The sequence below is a fragment of the Manduca sexta genome, chromosome 21 (assembly GCF_014839805.1).
Source record: "Manduca sexta isolate Smith_Timp_Sample1 chromosome 21, JHU_Msex_v1.0, whole genome shotgun sequence".
Taxonomy (NCBI): domain Eukaryota; kingdom Metazoa; phylum Arthropoda; class Insecta; order Lepidoptera; family Sphingidae; genus Manduca; species Manduca sexta.
The window spans coordinates 3,675,715-3,694,039 of NC_051135.1; the positions used below are offsets into that span (position 1 = coordinate 3,675,715).

At 32.7% G+C, this 18,325-nt stretch overlaps 2 protein-coding genes across 7 annotated transcripts; one reads left to right on the forward strand and one right to left on the reverse strand.

The window, feature by feature from the left end:
* The first annotated feature begins 465 nt into the window (after positions 1-465).
* Positions 466-15,360, forward strand: LOC119189993 (transcription elongation factor B polypeptide 3-like). Of its 3 annotated transcripts, XR_005112709.1 has the most exons (11): positions 466-658; positions 1,037-1,236; positions 2,574-2,713; positions 3,202-4,246; positions 4,411-4,517; positions 4,606-4,781; positions 4,982-5,070; positions 5,462-5,661; positions 6,157-6,306; positions 10,919-11,683; positions 11,766-15,360. XR_005112709.1 is itself a non-coding variant. In XM_037440934.1 (10 exons), the coding sequence occupies exons 2-10, from the start codon at positions 1,119-1,121 to the stop codon at positions 11,117-11,119; spliced, it is 2,226 nt and encodes a 741-aa protein (XP_037296831.1). In that variant the 5' UTR covers positions 466-658; positions 1,037-1,118; the 3' UTR covers positions 11,120-15,360. The 3 variants fall into 3 exon arrangements, 2 of the variants coding, with proteins under 2 accessions (XP_037296831.1, XP_037296832.1); XM_037440934.1 differs by having other exon boundaries at positions 10,919-15,360; XM_037440935.1 differs by lacking the exons at positions 10,919-11,683; positions 11,766-15,360 and adding an exon at positions 6,893-7,123.
* On the reverse strand, positions 15,007-17,915 carry LOC115444613 (F-box/LRR-repeat protein 7). Of its 4 annotated transcripts, none has more exons than XM_030170464.2 (2): positions 16,878-17,915; positions 15,007-16,472 (listed from the first exon to the last, which is right to left on the reverse strand). In XM_030170464.2, exon 2 carries the CDS (start codon positions 16,466-16,468, stop codon positions 15,416-15,418), a length of 1,053 nt encoding a protein of 350 aa, XP_030026324.1. In that variant the 5' UTR covers positions 16,469-16,472; positions 16,878-17,915; the 3' UTR covers positions 15,007-15,415. The 4 variants fall into 4 exon arrangements, with proteins under 4 accessions (XP_030026324.1, XP_030026333.1, XP_030026316.1 ...); XM_030170473.2 differs by having other exon boundaries at positions 17,223-17,914; XM_030170456.2 differs by having other exon boundaries at positions 17,378-17,913.
* Positions 17,916-18,325: the final 410 nt, after the last annotated feature.

Consider the following 18,325-nt stretch of genomic DNA (forward strand, 5'->3'; position numbering starts at 1 on the left):
AATGTTTCATTTATATAATATAATATAAATATATTTACTCGTCACTTGAGCAAATCTTTGAATTATCTACTATTTAGAACATGTGTCATTTATTGCGTTGGCTGTAAATTATAAAATTATTAAAAGTGTAATGATAAAAATAAGTTATTCCATTGATTTTAAAACTGCATTACCTACTTAATTCAATTAATAACTACATTTGTTTTAATATACTAATAATGCTACGTTATTTTATACATTTTTAACGAAAATGTTGTAATCGTTTCTAGAGCACGCCGCTATTCAGTTCGGCCATGACAACAGTACCGGCTAAGGGCTAAAGGGTCCGCCACGCTTCACCATTTCTAAAATTAAATATCCCATTTATTATCCACGCGTTGGTATTCTAAATCGTTTATCGATCTAAATATCGAGTGTGTCTTAGTGATGTTTCAATTCCGATGGTTCAATACATTGAAAATAATAATTCACATGAACATCCCTATTGTACTTATGAGTTATGACAAAAATGGTGCCCGTTTACCAGCTGGCACTTATTGTCTGATGATAAAAAATCATCTCTACAATTTAATAATACACACCTGGAATGGCGACTGTGCTTGATTCAATTAAACGTTATCAGCATATTATAGAAAGTAATTCAGACGACGAACATAAAGTAAGTACATATTTCAGCGATAGAAACCAAATCACTAGGTGCTGACATTTTTCTCAAAAATGCATATGTGCTGAATAAAATATATTAATTTGATGATGAAAGAAGCCTCTTTTTGAGGAAGACACACACATACTATGACAACGTGTTCTCAAGCTACCTCTTGAATAAAATTGTTTACTAAAGGTGTGATGTGTATAAAATAACCATATGTGTAATAGACTGTAAGTAATAATCGTGTATAAGTTTCATAAAATTACATTATAGGCTTTGTAAACCGTAGCCCAAAACTTATTAATTTTGATCTGAATACGACAGAGTGCAACTTAAGAAAACAAGAATCAAGTTTACCAGCAATCTATAAACAAAAACTTTTTTCAGATTTTAAAATGCATAAACAGATTATATCATTTGGCCGTAACAGTTCAACACTTACAAGATACAGGTGTGGGACGGACAATAAATGCCCTACGAAAAGACCCTGGAGCAGTGGGCCCTGCAGCTCGCTCTCTTGTTCAGAAATGGAAGGAGATGGTGGAAGCAGACGAGAGTGACGAGGGATGGACATCAATATCATGAAAGTTGGTACAAATATATCTAGTTAATAATTATATTAATAACAATCTTGTTTAGTTGCTTGTGATTCATAGCATAATTAAGAATATGGTGACATATAAGTACTTGCCTAAAAACAGAGGTAATATGTCAATATACTTTGAAATGAAGACATCCATATCAACATAACCACTTATATAAACAATGGTAGGTTGTTTAAAATTATTTGTATATGAGTTGTCATATATTTACATTTACAAAGAAAGTGTTGAGGTTACCTAATTTCTTTAATTGATGTTGAAATTAAAAATAAAAAAAAATAAAAATGCTTTATTCATCACATAGGCGAACATGGTTGCACTTATGATAAGTCAAGGTACATGAGAACATTTAATTATTACTTAATTAGATTAGCTTATATAAATAAAGACAATTTATATTGAAAATAAAATAAATGAAAAATATACCTAGTAAACAAAGAAGCCAGCTCGGGCTGGCAGGGAAGAAGAAATAAAATGATGTATATATGTATTTTTGAATAAGCAATAAGGGAGAAGCAGCGTCGCGATCCTCACCAGTGAGGACAATAAAAGCCCTAACCTAGCTAACCTACCAGCCTTTCACTAACTACCTAAGCGATGACTACCCGAAGAAGAAAGGCAGAAAGAAACTCCGGGCTTTATTTTTTGTCATCAATTGTCCATTCTTTTATAATATTGTTATTAAATTATGTCGAATGACCTAGAAATTTATGCATTTTTAAACCAATCTTGAGTATGTCATGTGGCCAATGTTTATATATTGCATACAAAAACAAAAGTTTTATTATTTTGACAAAATTTTATTTCTGTTCATTATATTTTGACCTTGGAATAAGAACATTTTAAATAAAGAACTTATACTATAGAGTATCGTATGGGAATCATATTTATGCCAGTCAACATGTTCTTTTTGTTTACTTTTTACCAAAGACGATATAAAAGGCACAGGCGCCTTCATAAAACATTCAAATTAGGCTCAATAAAAAACTTGCTGTATACTTTTCTGGGATTAAAAGTTAGAAAGCAACTTTAATATGCCAACCAAACTCAATCACTATGGTAATCCACACTGCCAATTATACCAGGACATCAGCACCATGTAACGATAAAAAAAATGCTAACTATTCAACCTAATTCCTAGAAAAAAATAGTAGTCTTACACTAATTAAGGACATATGTGCTCAATTTCATAAAGGCAACTGTTTATACAGGAAAACCCACAATAAAAATTCCTGTATAAAACATATGAACTAACAATATATAGATTGAAAACTTTTGGTTTCTGGTGCACACTTTTATTTGTATTTTTTTTTTTTTTATAGCATCAACACATAACGGCCATGGCAGCGGAAGAGAATCAGATGATAATGGAAGGCAGGATATAAGATCCAGTAACACTAATTCTACCTCTAAAATGAATGGTACTAACAGTGGAACGAAGAGGGAATATCAGAGTAGCGAGGTATGTGGTAGTCATACTAATATTATAGATGAGAATGTTAGTGATCATACTTAAATGTTATTTGTTTAATGCTGAAGGGATTTAAATTAAACTTAGCATCCATGATAATTAATTTGCTTGTTTACAAAAAGTTATGTATACAAAGAAATTTTAGTGTCTTATATACTTATTTTGAGTAATGTCTATAATTTTAAAACCCTATTTTTTTATAACATACAAAATGCGAATTCCATATAGATAGATATTTTTAAACAAAAACCTCTCCATAACCACACACCACAAAATGATTACATTTGTAAAATAATACAAATAGTAGACAGAAAGTACATTACCCAAGGTTACATTTTACTGTTAAGGTATGGTAGAGTGGGGTTTAAAGGTACAATTTAATAATATTGCCTCAAAACTATTTAACGTAAAGGTCCTGGAAAAAATTTATTACATTTATGAATGAATATATTATAATAAATATTTATTATACTTTTTAGGATGAAGAGTCTAATGCAAAAAGGTCAAAATATTCGTATGATGACCATAACAAAAAAAGTAGTAAATCTAGAAAAGAAGAACCTGTGAAATTAAGAAAAGATGATTCTGTTAAATCGTCAAGAAGAGAACCAGAATATGACAGTCATGAATCAGATGCTTCAGATTCTGACCAGAGTAATTCTTCAGAGTCTTCTGTTGAATACAGCAAAAATAAAAAGCCGGATAACAAGGAGTCATCAAGTAATCACAAATCGTCATCTAAACACTCCTCCCACAATAATCATGTTACCGAAAAAAGGGACTCTTCCAGCTCCAAAAAATCGAGCCAAAAAGAAAGATACTCTGAACATCACAGTTCAAGCAGCAAAGAGAGACATTCATCTGAAAAATCATCAAGTAAAGAGAAGTCTCACAGACACGACAAAGAGAGTTCACACAAACACAAGAGTTCTGATGATAATAAAGATTCAATACCTGACAAGAAACAAAAATCCGATCATAAATTAAGTAGTAAGGAATCTAAAACTTCAAGTAAACATAGTAAGTTAGATGATAATAAATCGCATAAACATGACTCCAGTGACAAACATAAAAGTAGTTCAGAAAAGCATATAAGCAAATCTGACAAACACAGGAGTTCAAGCCAATTACAAAATACTGACAAGGAAAAGCATAAACAACCAGAGCCAGAAGTAACTAAACATAAATCAAAGGATAGTCATAGCAGTAGTTCCAAGGAGAAACATAGTTCCTCTAATAAGGAAAAATCAAAAGACAAAAATAATTCAAGTAGAGATAAGTCCAGCAGTCACAATAGTGACAAACATTCATCATCAAGTCACAGTAAATCAAGTAGTAGTGAACATAAAAGCAAATCTGAGAAACATGAAATTAAAAGTAGTGAAAAGAAATCTAGAAGTAAGTCTAGTTCATCGTCAGAACATAAAACTGTCAAATCCAACAGTAAGACGCAGGAAGATGTACCAAAGAAAAAGGATAATGAAAATCATGAAGACAGTGACGATGGAATCGATTGTGGTTCAGGTATGCGCTAAACACTTAACACTAAATATGAAATCGCACGATAATCTGAAGGTATGCATTTCGGAGCCACTTGCTTAGTGCCTGTTAGTATGTGCTAAGATGAGAGCACCATTATAATTTTTTAAACATTATGGTAAATACTAATAATACTTCTATAATTACAGGTGCCAGTTTCGCTGAGGCTCTTGGCATGATAAGCCCTGCAAAACCCAAAAAGAAATTACCGCACATTAAAGATATACAATCACCCAATAGTTCATTTACTAATGATGTAAGTTAATATAACATTTTATATAACCCTGAGATGTTTTGATTATGTCTTATTATGTATATATGTATGTCCTAATTATGTGTTATAGTTGAGTCCAGCTGCCCTATTAGCGCCTACAGCCAAATTAGCCCCTCTACCAGCATTAGAGATTACTGCTTTGCCAGAAATTTCACCCAATTACCGACCAAGGCCGCCTCCAAAGGCCCTAATGCATTTCACGGATGATGAAGCTCTAAATGCGGGCATATCTTCCAAAAACCAAAGGTATTACCAGGCTTTTATTCATCGTTTGTATCTAATGTATTGCAAAGATATTCAATAACAATAGAAACATTTATTACAATTTTAAAATTACTGAATGATTGATTTGTTAATTTATATTTTGGTGTTCTGAATTTCGTATTTTCATATAAATCAAATCACAGATTGGACAATTTATTTATTATGTATATCTATCGTTCCAGAACCAAAGTTTACTCGGGAAATAAAGTGATTGGAAAAATACCATCACTTTACGAAATGTGCGTTCACATACTTCAGGAACATATAGACGGTGAGTATTTATTTCGAGGATTTGTGATAGCTTTATCTGTCATTTTCATATATAATTCTTTTGGTCACTAATGCCTGAACGGGTCCTGGATCATAGAATATCAGTGGTTTATAGACAATTTAAGTTTCATAAACTAAACACTTAAATGTCATGAGATTAGTGTGCGTGTTTTTTTAAGGTACGTAAAACATTGCGGAATCCAGAAAAATATATTTTTTCATTATAGTACCTATATATTATAGACATATAATACACACCTACAAAATTCTTATCAAATAAAAATATTATTTCATGAATACAATATTACCGCAAAAAGCAGGATGTACAAATAAACTATTATTCAGCCACAAAAAAATATATTGTTTAATAATTTTATCATTTATCATTGAAGCTCTCGAATTCACCGGTGGGGTGCCATACAATATTTTAAAGCCAGTGGTAGACAGAGCAACACCGGAACAGCTGTTCACGCTGGAGCATTATAATCCGTACCTAATGGAGGACACCGATCACCTCTGGCAAAGGTTCTGCGAGAAAAGTTTCAGGAACAAACAACGACGTGAAATGGAGTCCTGGAGAGAAATGTATCTGGTACGAGCTAAATCTTATAATTACTAAATATGAACTTTATCAATGAAAACCATTCCACTAACAGCCCTACTACAATGGCGAATTGCGAGCAATTTCAAAGCGAGGTGGGAGCGAGCTCGCCGTGAAGTCACAGCCTTCAGCCCACATAAAAAAATGCATGTTAAGAAATAAAAGAATTTGTATACAGGTTGTCCTGTCCTGTCCAAATAACATGAAATAAAGTCTCCAGTTACAGATTTTTTAGAGAAACTAACATCATTACAGCTCAAGATATATGTTTTACAATTTTTGTTTTCCACTTTTAATAACTTTAGTATTTTTCACTAAACTGAGAGTATCGTAACATTTTAAGCCGTTGCCACGACTATAACTTTTGAGTTACAAGAGTGTAAAACACAACATTACCTGAGCAAGTAATGTAGTAAACTTAGCTATCTAACCATCTCTATCTGACAATATACTTTTAAGTTATAGGACTGAACTATATTTTTACAGAGATGCCAAGAAGAACAAGAACACAGATTGAAAGCTCTAACAGCCAACATTAAGATAACACAGGAAGCGAAAAAAGCTCCAATCAAACAGACAAAAATGGCTTATGTGGATACTGTTGTGAAGCCCCCACGCAATATTGCTAGAAAACAAGTAAGTAAGAAAGGCATTTTATATTATTTGGGCTTAAAACTACATAAAGTGGGTTTTTGGTAAACCGGCTTAATAAAAGAAAGAAAAGTGTTTATTACTACAAAATAGAACCCAAACGCTATAAAATGGAAAAAAAAATACGGACACGGTCAAACAGCAAAGTTACCCCACTGCACCTGATGGTAAGTGAAGTGGGGTCGAATAGAATGTCGACTGACGAGAGATGATTTCACCTCGGTAGTCGAAACAATTATGCAGGCCAGTTGGAACCGGATATACACAGACTGCCCCGGAACGCGACACACTTGCGTGGCCCACTATGGCGGCTTTTAAGATCTTTACGGTGGTCACTATCCGGACGAATATAAAATACATATATCCTACCACCAGCAAACAATAATATAATCGTTAAAAAAATATGTTGTCAAAATTATCTCATTTTTTCACACCAAATCAAAAATAATACAATATTAGTCGTTATTTCGAAAACTTCAACTTATATCCTTTATTTCATTATTCTTTTGAAATCGCGTACGATTCATATTTATACGTAGTATAAAGAGATAAAAATGATCTATTTTTCCAGAAGCGTCGAAAACGGAAACGGAAATTGTTTACGAAGCTATTATTTCCGAAAATACATATTTAGGATATTACCTGTGTTAGACTCCAAATATTTAGGTAAATAATTAGATGGAAACTTAAAGAACACAACAGTTATGGGTACTCGGATTTATTATTTTAAAACTGTTTAAAAATATAGTGGTTCTTCAAAATTGATTCATCAAACCCTTCTCTAATCATAATAAAATCAATCTCAGGAACACTTGTACAAACGATTATATGCTCACGGTAGATATACGTTAGCTACTTACGTAATTATATTATGTTTTATCTTTTAAGGTAACCGTAACTCGAATTTTTGCGTAATCTTATAGACTAAGTTATGGTTTCGCTTAAGGCGATACCTCAAGGTCCATTTTCATACATTTTGTTTCGGCTTTAATCTGGGTAACTAAACAAGTATTGGCAAGTAAAGAATTTAAATTCACGTCTAGTTAGTGATTAGTTCTCGCAGTTGAAAGAAAAATGTAAAAATAATTAATAATCATGGATATTTCGGCCTTTAAAATTTAATACGACGAAATTTAAATTCTTTACTTGCCAATACTTATTTAGTTACCCAGATTAAAGCCGAAACAAAATGTATGAAAATGGACCTTGAGGTATCGCCTTAAGTATTTTTTGTGTGGATATTTGAACATCGCCCCTTGAGCGTACTTGAAATTAAAATGCGCTTGCGTGAACATTGGGTGCGAGTAGTCTTCGAATAATAAACCGAGTAACGATAGTTAAATTAAACTCAAATGTATTAGTCCATTGAAAAGTTACATTTAGGGTTGCGTTTTTTAGAGGACGCAATTTTATTTTTTTGAAGTGTAGGGGGGGTCAGTGTAAAGCTGAAACTAAGTTTGTGGGGTCGCCACCCTTGTCCCAAGACCGCCATCTTGAAAATAGGGGTTGAAATGGTTTTTACGATGTATCTCTTAAACTATTTATCTGACAAAAAAATGTATAAACATTTTTTGTTGCAAATTAAATTCTCTACAACTTTGGTTCAGTAACTTGTTGTCGTAGAACTATAAATAAAAAGTTATAAGCGAAAATGTTAAGAAATTCAATGTTAAGCAATGTCCATTGCAACGTCATCAGAACGTGTGTTTATAAGGTTCATAATACTTTTTTGTACTCTCATTAATACCCAAATACCCAAGGGACCATTAGGGAACAAAAGAACATCTGCCTGCTATTATTATTATTATTTCTAACCTCTCTTATTGTAAGAATAGCTGATAATATTGTGTTGAAGTTGTCGTTCAACTTATATCTTTTAGTTGTGCTACATATTTCTGTACGTGCGGATGTATTTTATTCTGTTTTTAATTGTGAAGACGATTTCGAATGATTTTAGATACTTTTTTTTTATTAGCATTTTGACTTTTTAAGTGTGCTTTTTTATTATTCCACCATGAGTGATTGTTTTATTTGTAAAAAACCTATAGGTGAAAATAAAATTAGAACTGTGAAGGCAAAATATGTAAAAACTTTAATAGAGCGAGCTGTAGCAAAAAATTATGAGATTAATGAACAATTTTTACGAACTATTTCGGAAGTTACTGTACATATTGCGTGTTATTGTTATTACGTGGACAATCGAACCGATAGTTCAGCGTCAGTTTCAGAAGCTCCAGAGCCAAACTTTGATTTTGTGAACAATTGCTTCATCTGTGCCAAAGCGATTCAGGATCCAAGTAATTCGCGTACAAACCGACAACCGCGGGTTTGTGTTGTACGTAATGAGAGTACAAAAAAAAGTATTATGAACCTTATAAACACACGTTCTGATGACGTTGCAATGGACATTGCTTAACATTGAATTTCTTAACATTTTCGCTTAAAACTTTTTTATTTATAGTTCTCCGACAAAAGGTACTAGACCAAAGGAGTATAGAATTTAATTTGCAACAAAAAATGGTTATACATTTGTTTTGTCAGATAAATCGTTTAAGAGATACATCGTAAACAACATTTCAACCCCTATTTTCAAGATGGCGGCCGTGGGACAAGGGTGGCGATCCCACAAACTTGGTTTTAGCTTTACACTGACCACCCTACACTTCAAAAAAATAAAATTGCGTCCTCTAAAAAACGCAAGGTAAGGCCTAAAAATGTAACATTTCAATGGACTATATGTAAATTGGCAGTTTACGACGTATAGTATTGTCAAACAATTTATGGGGGATAGAGGCAAGGAGAACCATCTTGTGTGTGGAAAAGTGTCCATGGAAAAGCATCGAATTATGGTGCCACCATGATAGTCCCTAACCTTATTGTACACCCTACACCGGTATACCAACTAATACCAAGCAAAGCTCGCGGTGGCCTCCCTCAGCGTATACTGGACGGCCCCTGGATTTCTTGTTGCCCCAAGCAGCTCGGAATCGTCCTGCGCGATACCGCCTTGCGGCCCCTTTATAAGCTAGAGAGTTCAAATTCCCCCAAACTTTAAAAGACAACTTTGGCGACTACGAGAAGGGTAAACTGACCATCCACATTGTCGTACATCTCAGAGGCGCTAAAATTTGAGTGAACAGCTCCCCCACTGCTCCCCCCGCGACTCTCTATAAGCCCTATTTAGTCGCCTCTTAGGTACGATAGACGGGATGCGGTGGCAGATTCTCTAGATGCCTCCAGAACGCAGAGAACGAGGCGCCGGTAAGTCGTCCACCGAGCGCCTCCTTCGTCTTCTGGCTGCCGACGGGATCATTCTGCTCATGACCCCGATCAGCGATCTTCTTCCGCGAGATGACGCATTCGCAGGAGGTCATCGCTCGCCGTGACCTTCAGCCGCCGACCATGGTGAACACCATAGGCGGCTGCAAGAGGTCTACGAGACCTGACCACGGCTGTTATAAGGTCGCTGCGTTTTAGATCTCAGGCCGGACACGCCTGACGAGTGCGGTTGATAAAAATAAATGAAAGTCTGTAATTGAAAACAGTCCAGATCCTTTATTTTTCAACATCCATGAGCTGTCATAGATAGTAAATATACCACGTTAGAGAATTTAATATTATTCAGCATTTTTATCGCATTCCTCATTTCACTGAGTGTAAGATAGTGTTCTTTGCCTCTACCCGCCATAAAAGAATTATAGAAAAAATATAAACATTTGTAATATTTATTTACTTACTCAAATTATAGCTAGGTACATAATAAAATTACTGTGCGTAATTCCTTATTATTCATGCTTGAAGGTACTGATTAATATTAGCTGTTTTTTTTTATAATAAATTCTTACCACCGCGATATTTCTTTTATTTGTTTAAAAAACACTTTTTAATTTGTAAATACTTGTAAAGAACCTTTTTTGTAGGAGACAAAATTACTGCTTTAAATTTTAAAAATAACTTCAAGTAAAACCAAAAATCCTATTAAAATTGTGACTTTATTGTTGTGTAGTATTTATAATATTTATTAAATGCAACATAGCAGTTTTTGCAATAATAAGTTTTTGGATGATGATGTCATAAACCAGGCTGAATATAGTTCGAACTCGACCAAGCTATTAATCTCTTTCATTAATTCTGTTTAAATCCTTACTAAGAAAAGCATTGGAATATTAAATATAAACAACTGAGAAATGGTCTATGACTATGTACTAATCTAGTCAACATTTCCTGTATCGTATTTATAACTTTTCGCAAGATGGCAGACGTTAGTCCCGGTTTTAGCCACGTTCATAACGATCCTCCATCGTCAATCGTCGACCTATAATCGCCAGAGGTACCACCCTCGAAGCTGATTTTTATTTAAGCTACATTATAATATAAAAAACAACAAACAACCGTATTCAATGAATTTTGAGCAAAACACTAACACACACTATTGTATGTGTTAGTGTTTTGCAATATAATAAATGATTTCATGAGTCTTCCCAGTCACAACGATATCTTGCAAATTCAATTATTGTACCAAGACAAATATCTGTTTCAGGTCAGAACTTATTATATGTCACTATCCGTTTATTTATGATGATGTATTTATTTGAAGGCGCTGCACGGCACTGCGCACGCGTCGACAGCGAGTCCGGCCGCCAGGGTGGCGTCGCTCGCGTCTGCGCCGAACGTGGCGCGTGCGGGCTCGGTCCGCCCGCCGCCGCCTGTCACTACATCGTCCTCTTCTGCCCACAAGCCCAAAAAAGCTCCTCTAATGCAAAAAGCGCTGCAATTCATGCGAGGGCGCAAACGATGATGATTCTGTTACCACTAATTTAGTCATTAATTGTGATGTTTATGAGGCGTGCACGCCATTTTGAGGACCGCACCAAATGTAAAATCTTTTCTGCCTGAATAGGGTAGTCGGCTTTAATTATTTTCCTTTTATCTAAAATTTACGCAATACATACCTAACACAAAGAAGAAGCCCATTAAAAAATAAACAAGTTACAGAGTTTTAAAACAAATGAAAGTGGAAACTCAAATAACAGAAAAGAGATAATAGACAGGTGTGACAATGCAGATTGTAATCATGCGGGCGTAAGAAAGAAATACCCATACCGCGAGCCAACTTTTATGTATTGCAATATTTGACATATGAATCTCTACCTCATTTGCTAATAGTTTTGATACTATATTCAGTTTTTTTTTTTTTGTTTACTATCTACTGCGTGTAAAATAATCTACAAAATGACATTTAGACTCAGTAACTACCCTATTATCTCATTAATAACCATAGCCATACCGCCATTAGTGTGCGTGTAGTGTGTTGGGGTTACGGACTTGATTCGTACTTCCGGATGGATTTTAAAAAATTACGGTTAAAGAAACTTTATTATCTCATAAGAATTCGATTCACTTACATGAGATACAAACAAAATAAAATAAGTTGAAAAATTAAGGCTCAAATTGGCGTACTCGTCTAGTAATTAGAATAGGTAGGTGATTACTTTCCACATTGAATGAAATATCTACAAATTGTTGGAAATACATGACTGATTGAAATAATCGAAACTAAATTATAGCTCATTTCATCCACGAAGACGAACCTCACCATTTTATGAGCGTAGTGTGCGTGACGCGTGTGCACTCACGCTGCTCACACACACTGTAAGCGAGTAATAAAAGTAGGTGAGCGCGTTTTCGTGGAAGAAATTTTCTATGTTATATTGTATACTTTTACAATAATGATATTTAAATACTATACACATCTCACAAAAGGGCAAGATTTAATGTGAAAATAATAATATACTTTCATAAATTTTAATTTTATTTATTTATTACCTCATTGATTATTATATTTCTTTGATATTTTGTCAATATATATTTTTTTGTATTTATATAAACTATGTTATGTAATTTATAACTATCCTTTTCAACCAATATTTCTAAGTCAATTGGTCGCACTCTTCCTTTTAACTGGAAAAAGTAAATCGATAGTTCACAATAGGGTACCGGACTCATTTTTGTTCTTTACTTTTATCAAATATTTACATAATATAAATTATAACGCAGAAGGAATTTTTAAAATCCGGTAAAAAATCAACAAGTTATAAGTCTTTGAATTTCGGTGGAAGGGGTAATTAACAAGAAACAGAAGAGACGAAATATCCACATGTGACGTCATCGGGAATTACGACGCGTGCGAAAGAAAGAGGTGTAGCGATATCCCCACATCGCGCCCACTTCTGCACATTACAATATTTTAAATATGAATTACTCGCTCATTTTTTAACCAATTTTTATGCAGTTTTCGCAAGAGTACTTCTTTTTCATATTATTAACCATTACATATAGAATAATAGACAAAATCAAGCATAGGCCGGTCCCCTATTATGTGGTAATGAAATCACGAGTCCCGGTAAGATATCCATAGTATCTAAATATCATTAACATACATGAATTTTATTTAACATCAATTGCACTGTAAAATAACTTTTTCCGATTTATGTTTATATAAAATCACTATAATTTTTATGGTTGTAGTTAAGCATAGTCGGTTAGGGTCCAAGACAGCTGCGATTCAACTTATGCTGAGTTATTATAAATACAGTTGATTTTGGTTGATCTTTATTATGATCTTCGACTATTTTTGCCTCACGATTACGCGTATCGTTAAAAGGGCTGTAGCATAAGAGTTAATTACAAATGTTACACTTGCGCGTCACGTTTTTTTTTATAGTATGCATACTTTTTAAATAGACAAAATAATTATCGTAGATCAAGATAGCAATGCAAATAAATATTTTAATTAAAAGTTGTCATTAAGTTCTCTGAAAGCTGATGTACTGCATAAAAGTTTGTAGCATGACAGAAGCTAGAATATAAAAAAGGAAAAAGTAAATGTGCCAAAGCAGGTTTTTTACTTTCCTGGTCAGTTTAGCTATTCTGTAAGATTACACTATCGACCTCGCATCGGAATCCGCAGTGATATAGAAAGTGTTGTTTTGCATCTCTGCTGTATAGAGTCCATTGTAACAATGTAAGTCTTACCTCAAACTGGATTCCGAATATTTAAATAAATTATTTTACGATCATTTAGAATTAACCCCCACGTACATATAAAAATAGGACCCCACGGCAACGCGAATAGCCCACACACACACACGGACGGCACCAGCTGTTTCCAATCGACACGGCTAGTCCGCGCGGCCGCGGCGCGCGTCAAAGCACTTGTGTGTGTATGCTGTGTGGTGCGAAAATCATCGTTGCCACACGGAGTGATTCCCATTACACGGGTGGTTTTATTTTAAATTTATTTTTAAAAATGTAATTTTTGGTACTTATTTGTTCATTGATTCGTGTTCTATAAGTGAAGTATACCGACCTCCGTATATTTTTGCGGGGATGCAAAACATCACCTTGTTACCATACTAGCGCCACAAGGTGAGTATGTGAGTATATAAGCGGTATTCTGTAAACAATGATATCTATTGTCACATTGACGTTATCGCATAATATCTCTGGTGATTTCAGTCACCTCACTTCACGCTGTAGTTTTATAGAATTGCAGTACGGGCTATAATTCTTTCAACATGTTTTGATTGACATCAGTGTGAACATGTCCATTGTGCGAACAATTCTTATAGTATGAATGAGGCTTTAGGTACATGTAAAATTTTATGGTAAAGTATAGGTATTTAAATTTTTTCTTATAACACCTAAAGACATCTCCGATTGATTTTTGTAACGCATAAGTAATTAACTTTGTTCTACATTGTAATACATATATAGCACCTTTAATAAAATAATACTTATTATGAATTTTGAACCTCAAATAATGATAAAGTTTTACTTATTGTAAATAAATCTGTCACAGGTCATTATAATTGTACTTAATACAATTGCAATGACTATAATATTTAATTGCAGTTATTATGGCCGTAATACACACTGTCATTATTATTACTCATCTGTTAAATAATATTTTTTGTTCCTTTCGAAACCAAAAATAGGCAGTGTACAAAAATGTAAAGTAGGAACAAATAACTAATCAAAATTTTGTAGTATGTAAGCTCGAATATTTGTAAAAATAGCATGTTTTATTTCATGTATTGCAGTAATTTACATTTCTTATTCTTCGCTCTTTTTTGTGGGCTATTTTAACGTAGATATAGGTAATAGAATGTGTCGTTTGTACCAAAATAATCCCACTGCTGTGATATGTTTGACATAAAACATAGAATTATGGTATACATGAATTTTGTTATTGTTTTAAAAATACCTTTCAAAGAAGATCACTACATGACGTAGGAATATTTCCTTTTACAGTTCTTTATTTCTGATACTTTAAAATATTTGTATTGGGGTTTTCTCATAATAAATAATCTACTTAAAATCAAATTTGTCGCCCAATTGGTTTAGTAGAAACCGCAGCACGCAAATCGGTGGATTTTTAAAAGCTGGTTGGATTCCCAGATAGTACAATCAAAATTCAAGAATTTTAAGTTTTAAAAATGTGTGGTGTGCATAAGATTGGAATGTTCCCAATATGACGATAGGTTCGCCCACTATCGTGTTATACGACGGCAGCAAGAAACTGTGAGTGCTTAATAGCACAGGTCTAATCATACATGGATTCAGGGCGTGAGCTTACGTTAAAATAAATTAAATTAGCAAGTAATTGTAGAAATAAAACAGTTATTTCTTCATCACAATATAATATCTTTAAACGTCATTATGACACAACATAATATCAGTAGATATTATTATATCTTAATACTGTAGGTATCAAGTTTTAAACACTTTAAATATAATGTAATTATTACCATTCTTGTAGAATATAGACAGTAACATTATGTCTATGTCGTAGTAACATGAAAATATTTAATGAAATGTTATTTTTGTATAAATTAAACCTAGAATTCATCATGAATTGTTTGCCTGGTGACTAGAATAAAATTTAAATCGGGTCCTTAAAATAGTGCTATTCCTTAATTTTTTCTTGTTAATCAAATGCCATTATTTGTACAGAAAATACACTTCAGATTTTATAAATTGTGTTTTATTTATTGATTTATTATAAGTATAGATTTAATTCTTTAATTAATTTCTAATATAACAGAACAATATCTTTGAATTTTGATTTAAGCTGGCTCACATAGTCCGTATATATTAATATAGGACATTGATAAACAGCTAAAAACTTGAGATTAGTGTAATATTCAGAAATAACATCAACAATGATTGGTGAAATGTATCCGATCCTAGATAGGCTTAAACTTTGCAGTTTCATTAAATTTGGGCTACTCAGTGTTTTTAGTAAATTTATTTCAGAGAAAACTATGTTGTTCCAAATTTGCAGATGCTGTATATTTTTCAAATATTTTAAATATGACAATCCTTTATCTGTCAAGAGGTCACATCTTATTATTGCAAGATCTTTTAGACATGGGCACTGGGATAGCAAAAACAAACAATGATCATCAATAGAATCACAACCAAATATATGAAATGCTATTAAAATATCTTGTTTAGATAATATCAAAGCTTTTGTATATTCTAATGGAAGCTCTCTAATCTTTTCAATTAAGATGTGTGTTAAGTACTTACAATGCAGCAAAGTATCACAATTATTAGGTGACAATCCAAAATCAGACAAAGCCAAATAGTTTAAATATTTAAACTGGTCAAACTGGATATCTAATTTTTTACTATTCAGTAAAAGTGAATTTTTCAAATTTAACTTTTTCAACTTAGGCCATTTAATTATGTCTGTTCCAAATTCTTGCCCTATCCGACACATGACCAACTCTAAAGAAATTAGATTAGGACATATGTTAATGACTGAATTAATAATTGAGTAATTATAAATATACTGCAGCTTCAAAAGACGGACACATTCACTGTGTGTTTTAATGATTTCCATATTTGCCTCGCATGCTTCTGTCATGCCTGTTTTCCCAGAGCACACTATTTGTATATGCCTCCACAACCCAGTATCTCTTGCTAATCTCCTCCATTTTTGGCAAACACCTTCACATTCTACTATAGCTTCCACTGGCAGCAACTTAAAAATTTCTAGCATTATTTCTTCAGGAAGAATATCAATTTCACTGTCAATTAAACTATCTGTTTCATCATTACCATTTGTAAGATCATCCATGATTCTGAAAATGCAAAGAGAAATACACAAACAAAAGCCTTGTTATAAATAATCCCCTATAATTAAACTCTAAAAAATAGAATATGTTTGTTCTTTAATTTTATTATACCTACCTATAGTACCTAGTAATATTTTAACACAAGAGTCCTCACGTCAGGGGACTGAGGCCCAGTCGGGGGATGAAAGTATGTTATAGACATCCCACGATGTGGTATATTTAAATTTTTTATTCCAACAAAAAAAAACCTATATATCGTACCATTTTTTGATGAGACATATATAGAAATACACACCTGAAATTTATATCACCTTTTTTTCCATCAGGGGTTTAAAATTTTTATAAATACTTAAATACTAAGGTACAATTAAAGTATTTTACCCGACGCAGTAATTTTTAAAAGAAACGAACCTTTTACGTAATAAACTGCGCAGATCATGAGCGTAAAATATAATTTATTTCTAGTTCCAATTTTAGAAACGTAATCATTGACATATTTTTCTATTGCAACTATCCTTACAACAGGTATATATATTATTGTAAACGAAATAAAATCGCCTAGAAGTAGATATTATGTATATCTAATAAGTTTAAATGTATGCGAAAAATTTTATATCTTTTAATGGGTTTTTTTTGTATAATAAATTACTAAAACGCAGTTCAGTAATTTTCCTTATATGATCATAAAAATAAAGAATTGTTGCCATGAGCAGTGAATATCTCAAAATAATAAATTAAAATGATGATTGAACTTACAAGACAAAAGAGTAAAAATCTACATGACAAGTCACAATATTTCCTTGAATTAACAATTAAACAACTCACACTGTCAATTGTTCTACTCTGTTTTATTTAAAATTTATCTATATCGGAATAACCAGCGCACTGAAAATAAGCATTCACGAACTTACTTTTTAATTTGATACTGTAGAATGTAGAAACAAAACTCCGAGGCCCATTTTACATATTTTCTGACTCTGGAGACTACACATTGTATAGCAGCAGCCCGCAACCAGTACATAATGTTTCTACTTACAATTTTGAATTTACTCTAGATTTCCTAGCGAAGTATGTTAAAATCTGACACAGAATTTAAAAAATCACTACATATTTGATAGAACACTAAAAAACAAATAGCTTTTTATCTAGTAACATAGAGAGCAGATATTCAACTAGACCTTGCACTAAACATTTTGTTAAAACATTAAGTTTGACTTTATTTTAAATTCCCATAAATCCCTTACGATGGGAAAACCTTGACGTATAGAAAATTAGGCTTTTTCTTCCCAAAAAATGATAAGTCGCCCAAAGTGGACACAGATCGATATAAAAAAAATATATAAATAATTTATGCTGAACACTGATCCATTAAGCCCTTCGATTTTTTTATCAAGTTTCAATCAACCAAATCTCATATCTAAAGCAATACGTCCTAAATAATATACAAATATATTATGTTTTATGTGAAGTAGATATATTATGTATAATATATGAAGTTTCAATTGCCATATGAGCTGGCAACATTAATTCAGTCATTTTTTTAAAGTTACGATTTATGACGCTTGGGTATCAAAGAGAATACCATCATCATGTATCCATTAAATTATATGAGGACTCGAGTTACAAAATATAAAGTATGAATATTTAAAAGTAGATAATGTGTCGAAATTTGGTTTTTCATCCAAGAGTCAATAGTCATAATTATGGACTACGCACACTTACATTATAAAATGCAGTTTGAAATTATTTTTGTATTCTTGAATTTACTATTAAAAAGAAATCGAAGTTCAAAAAAAGCCGCAAAAAAAATACAAACTTGAAGCATACCTACTTATAGATTGATATCCGGTAGGCACCCA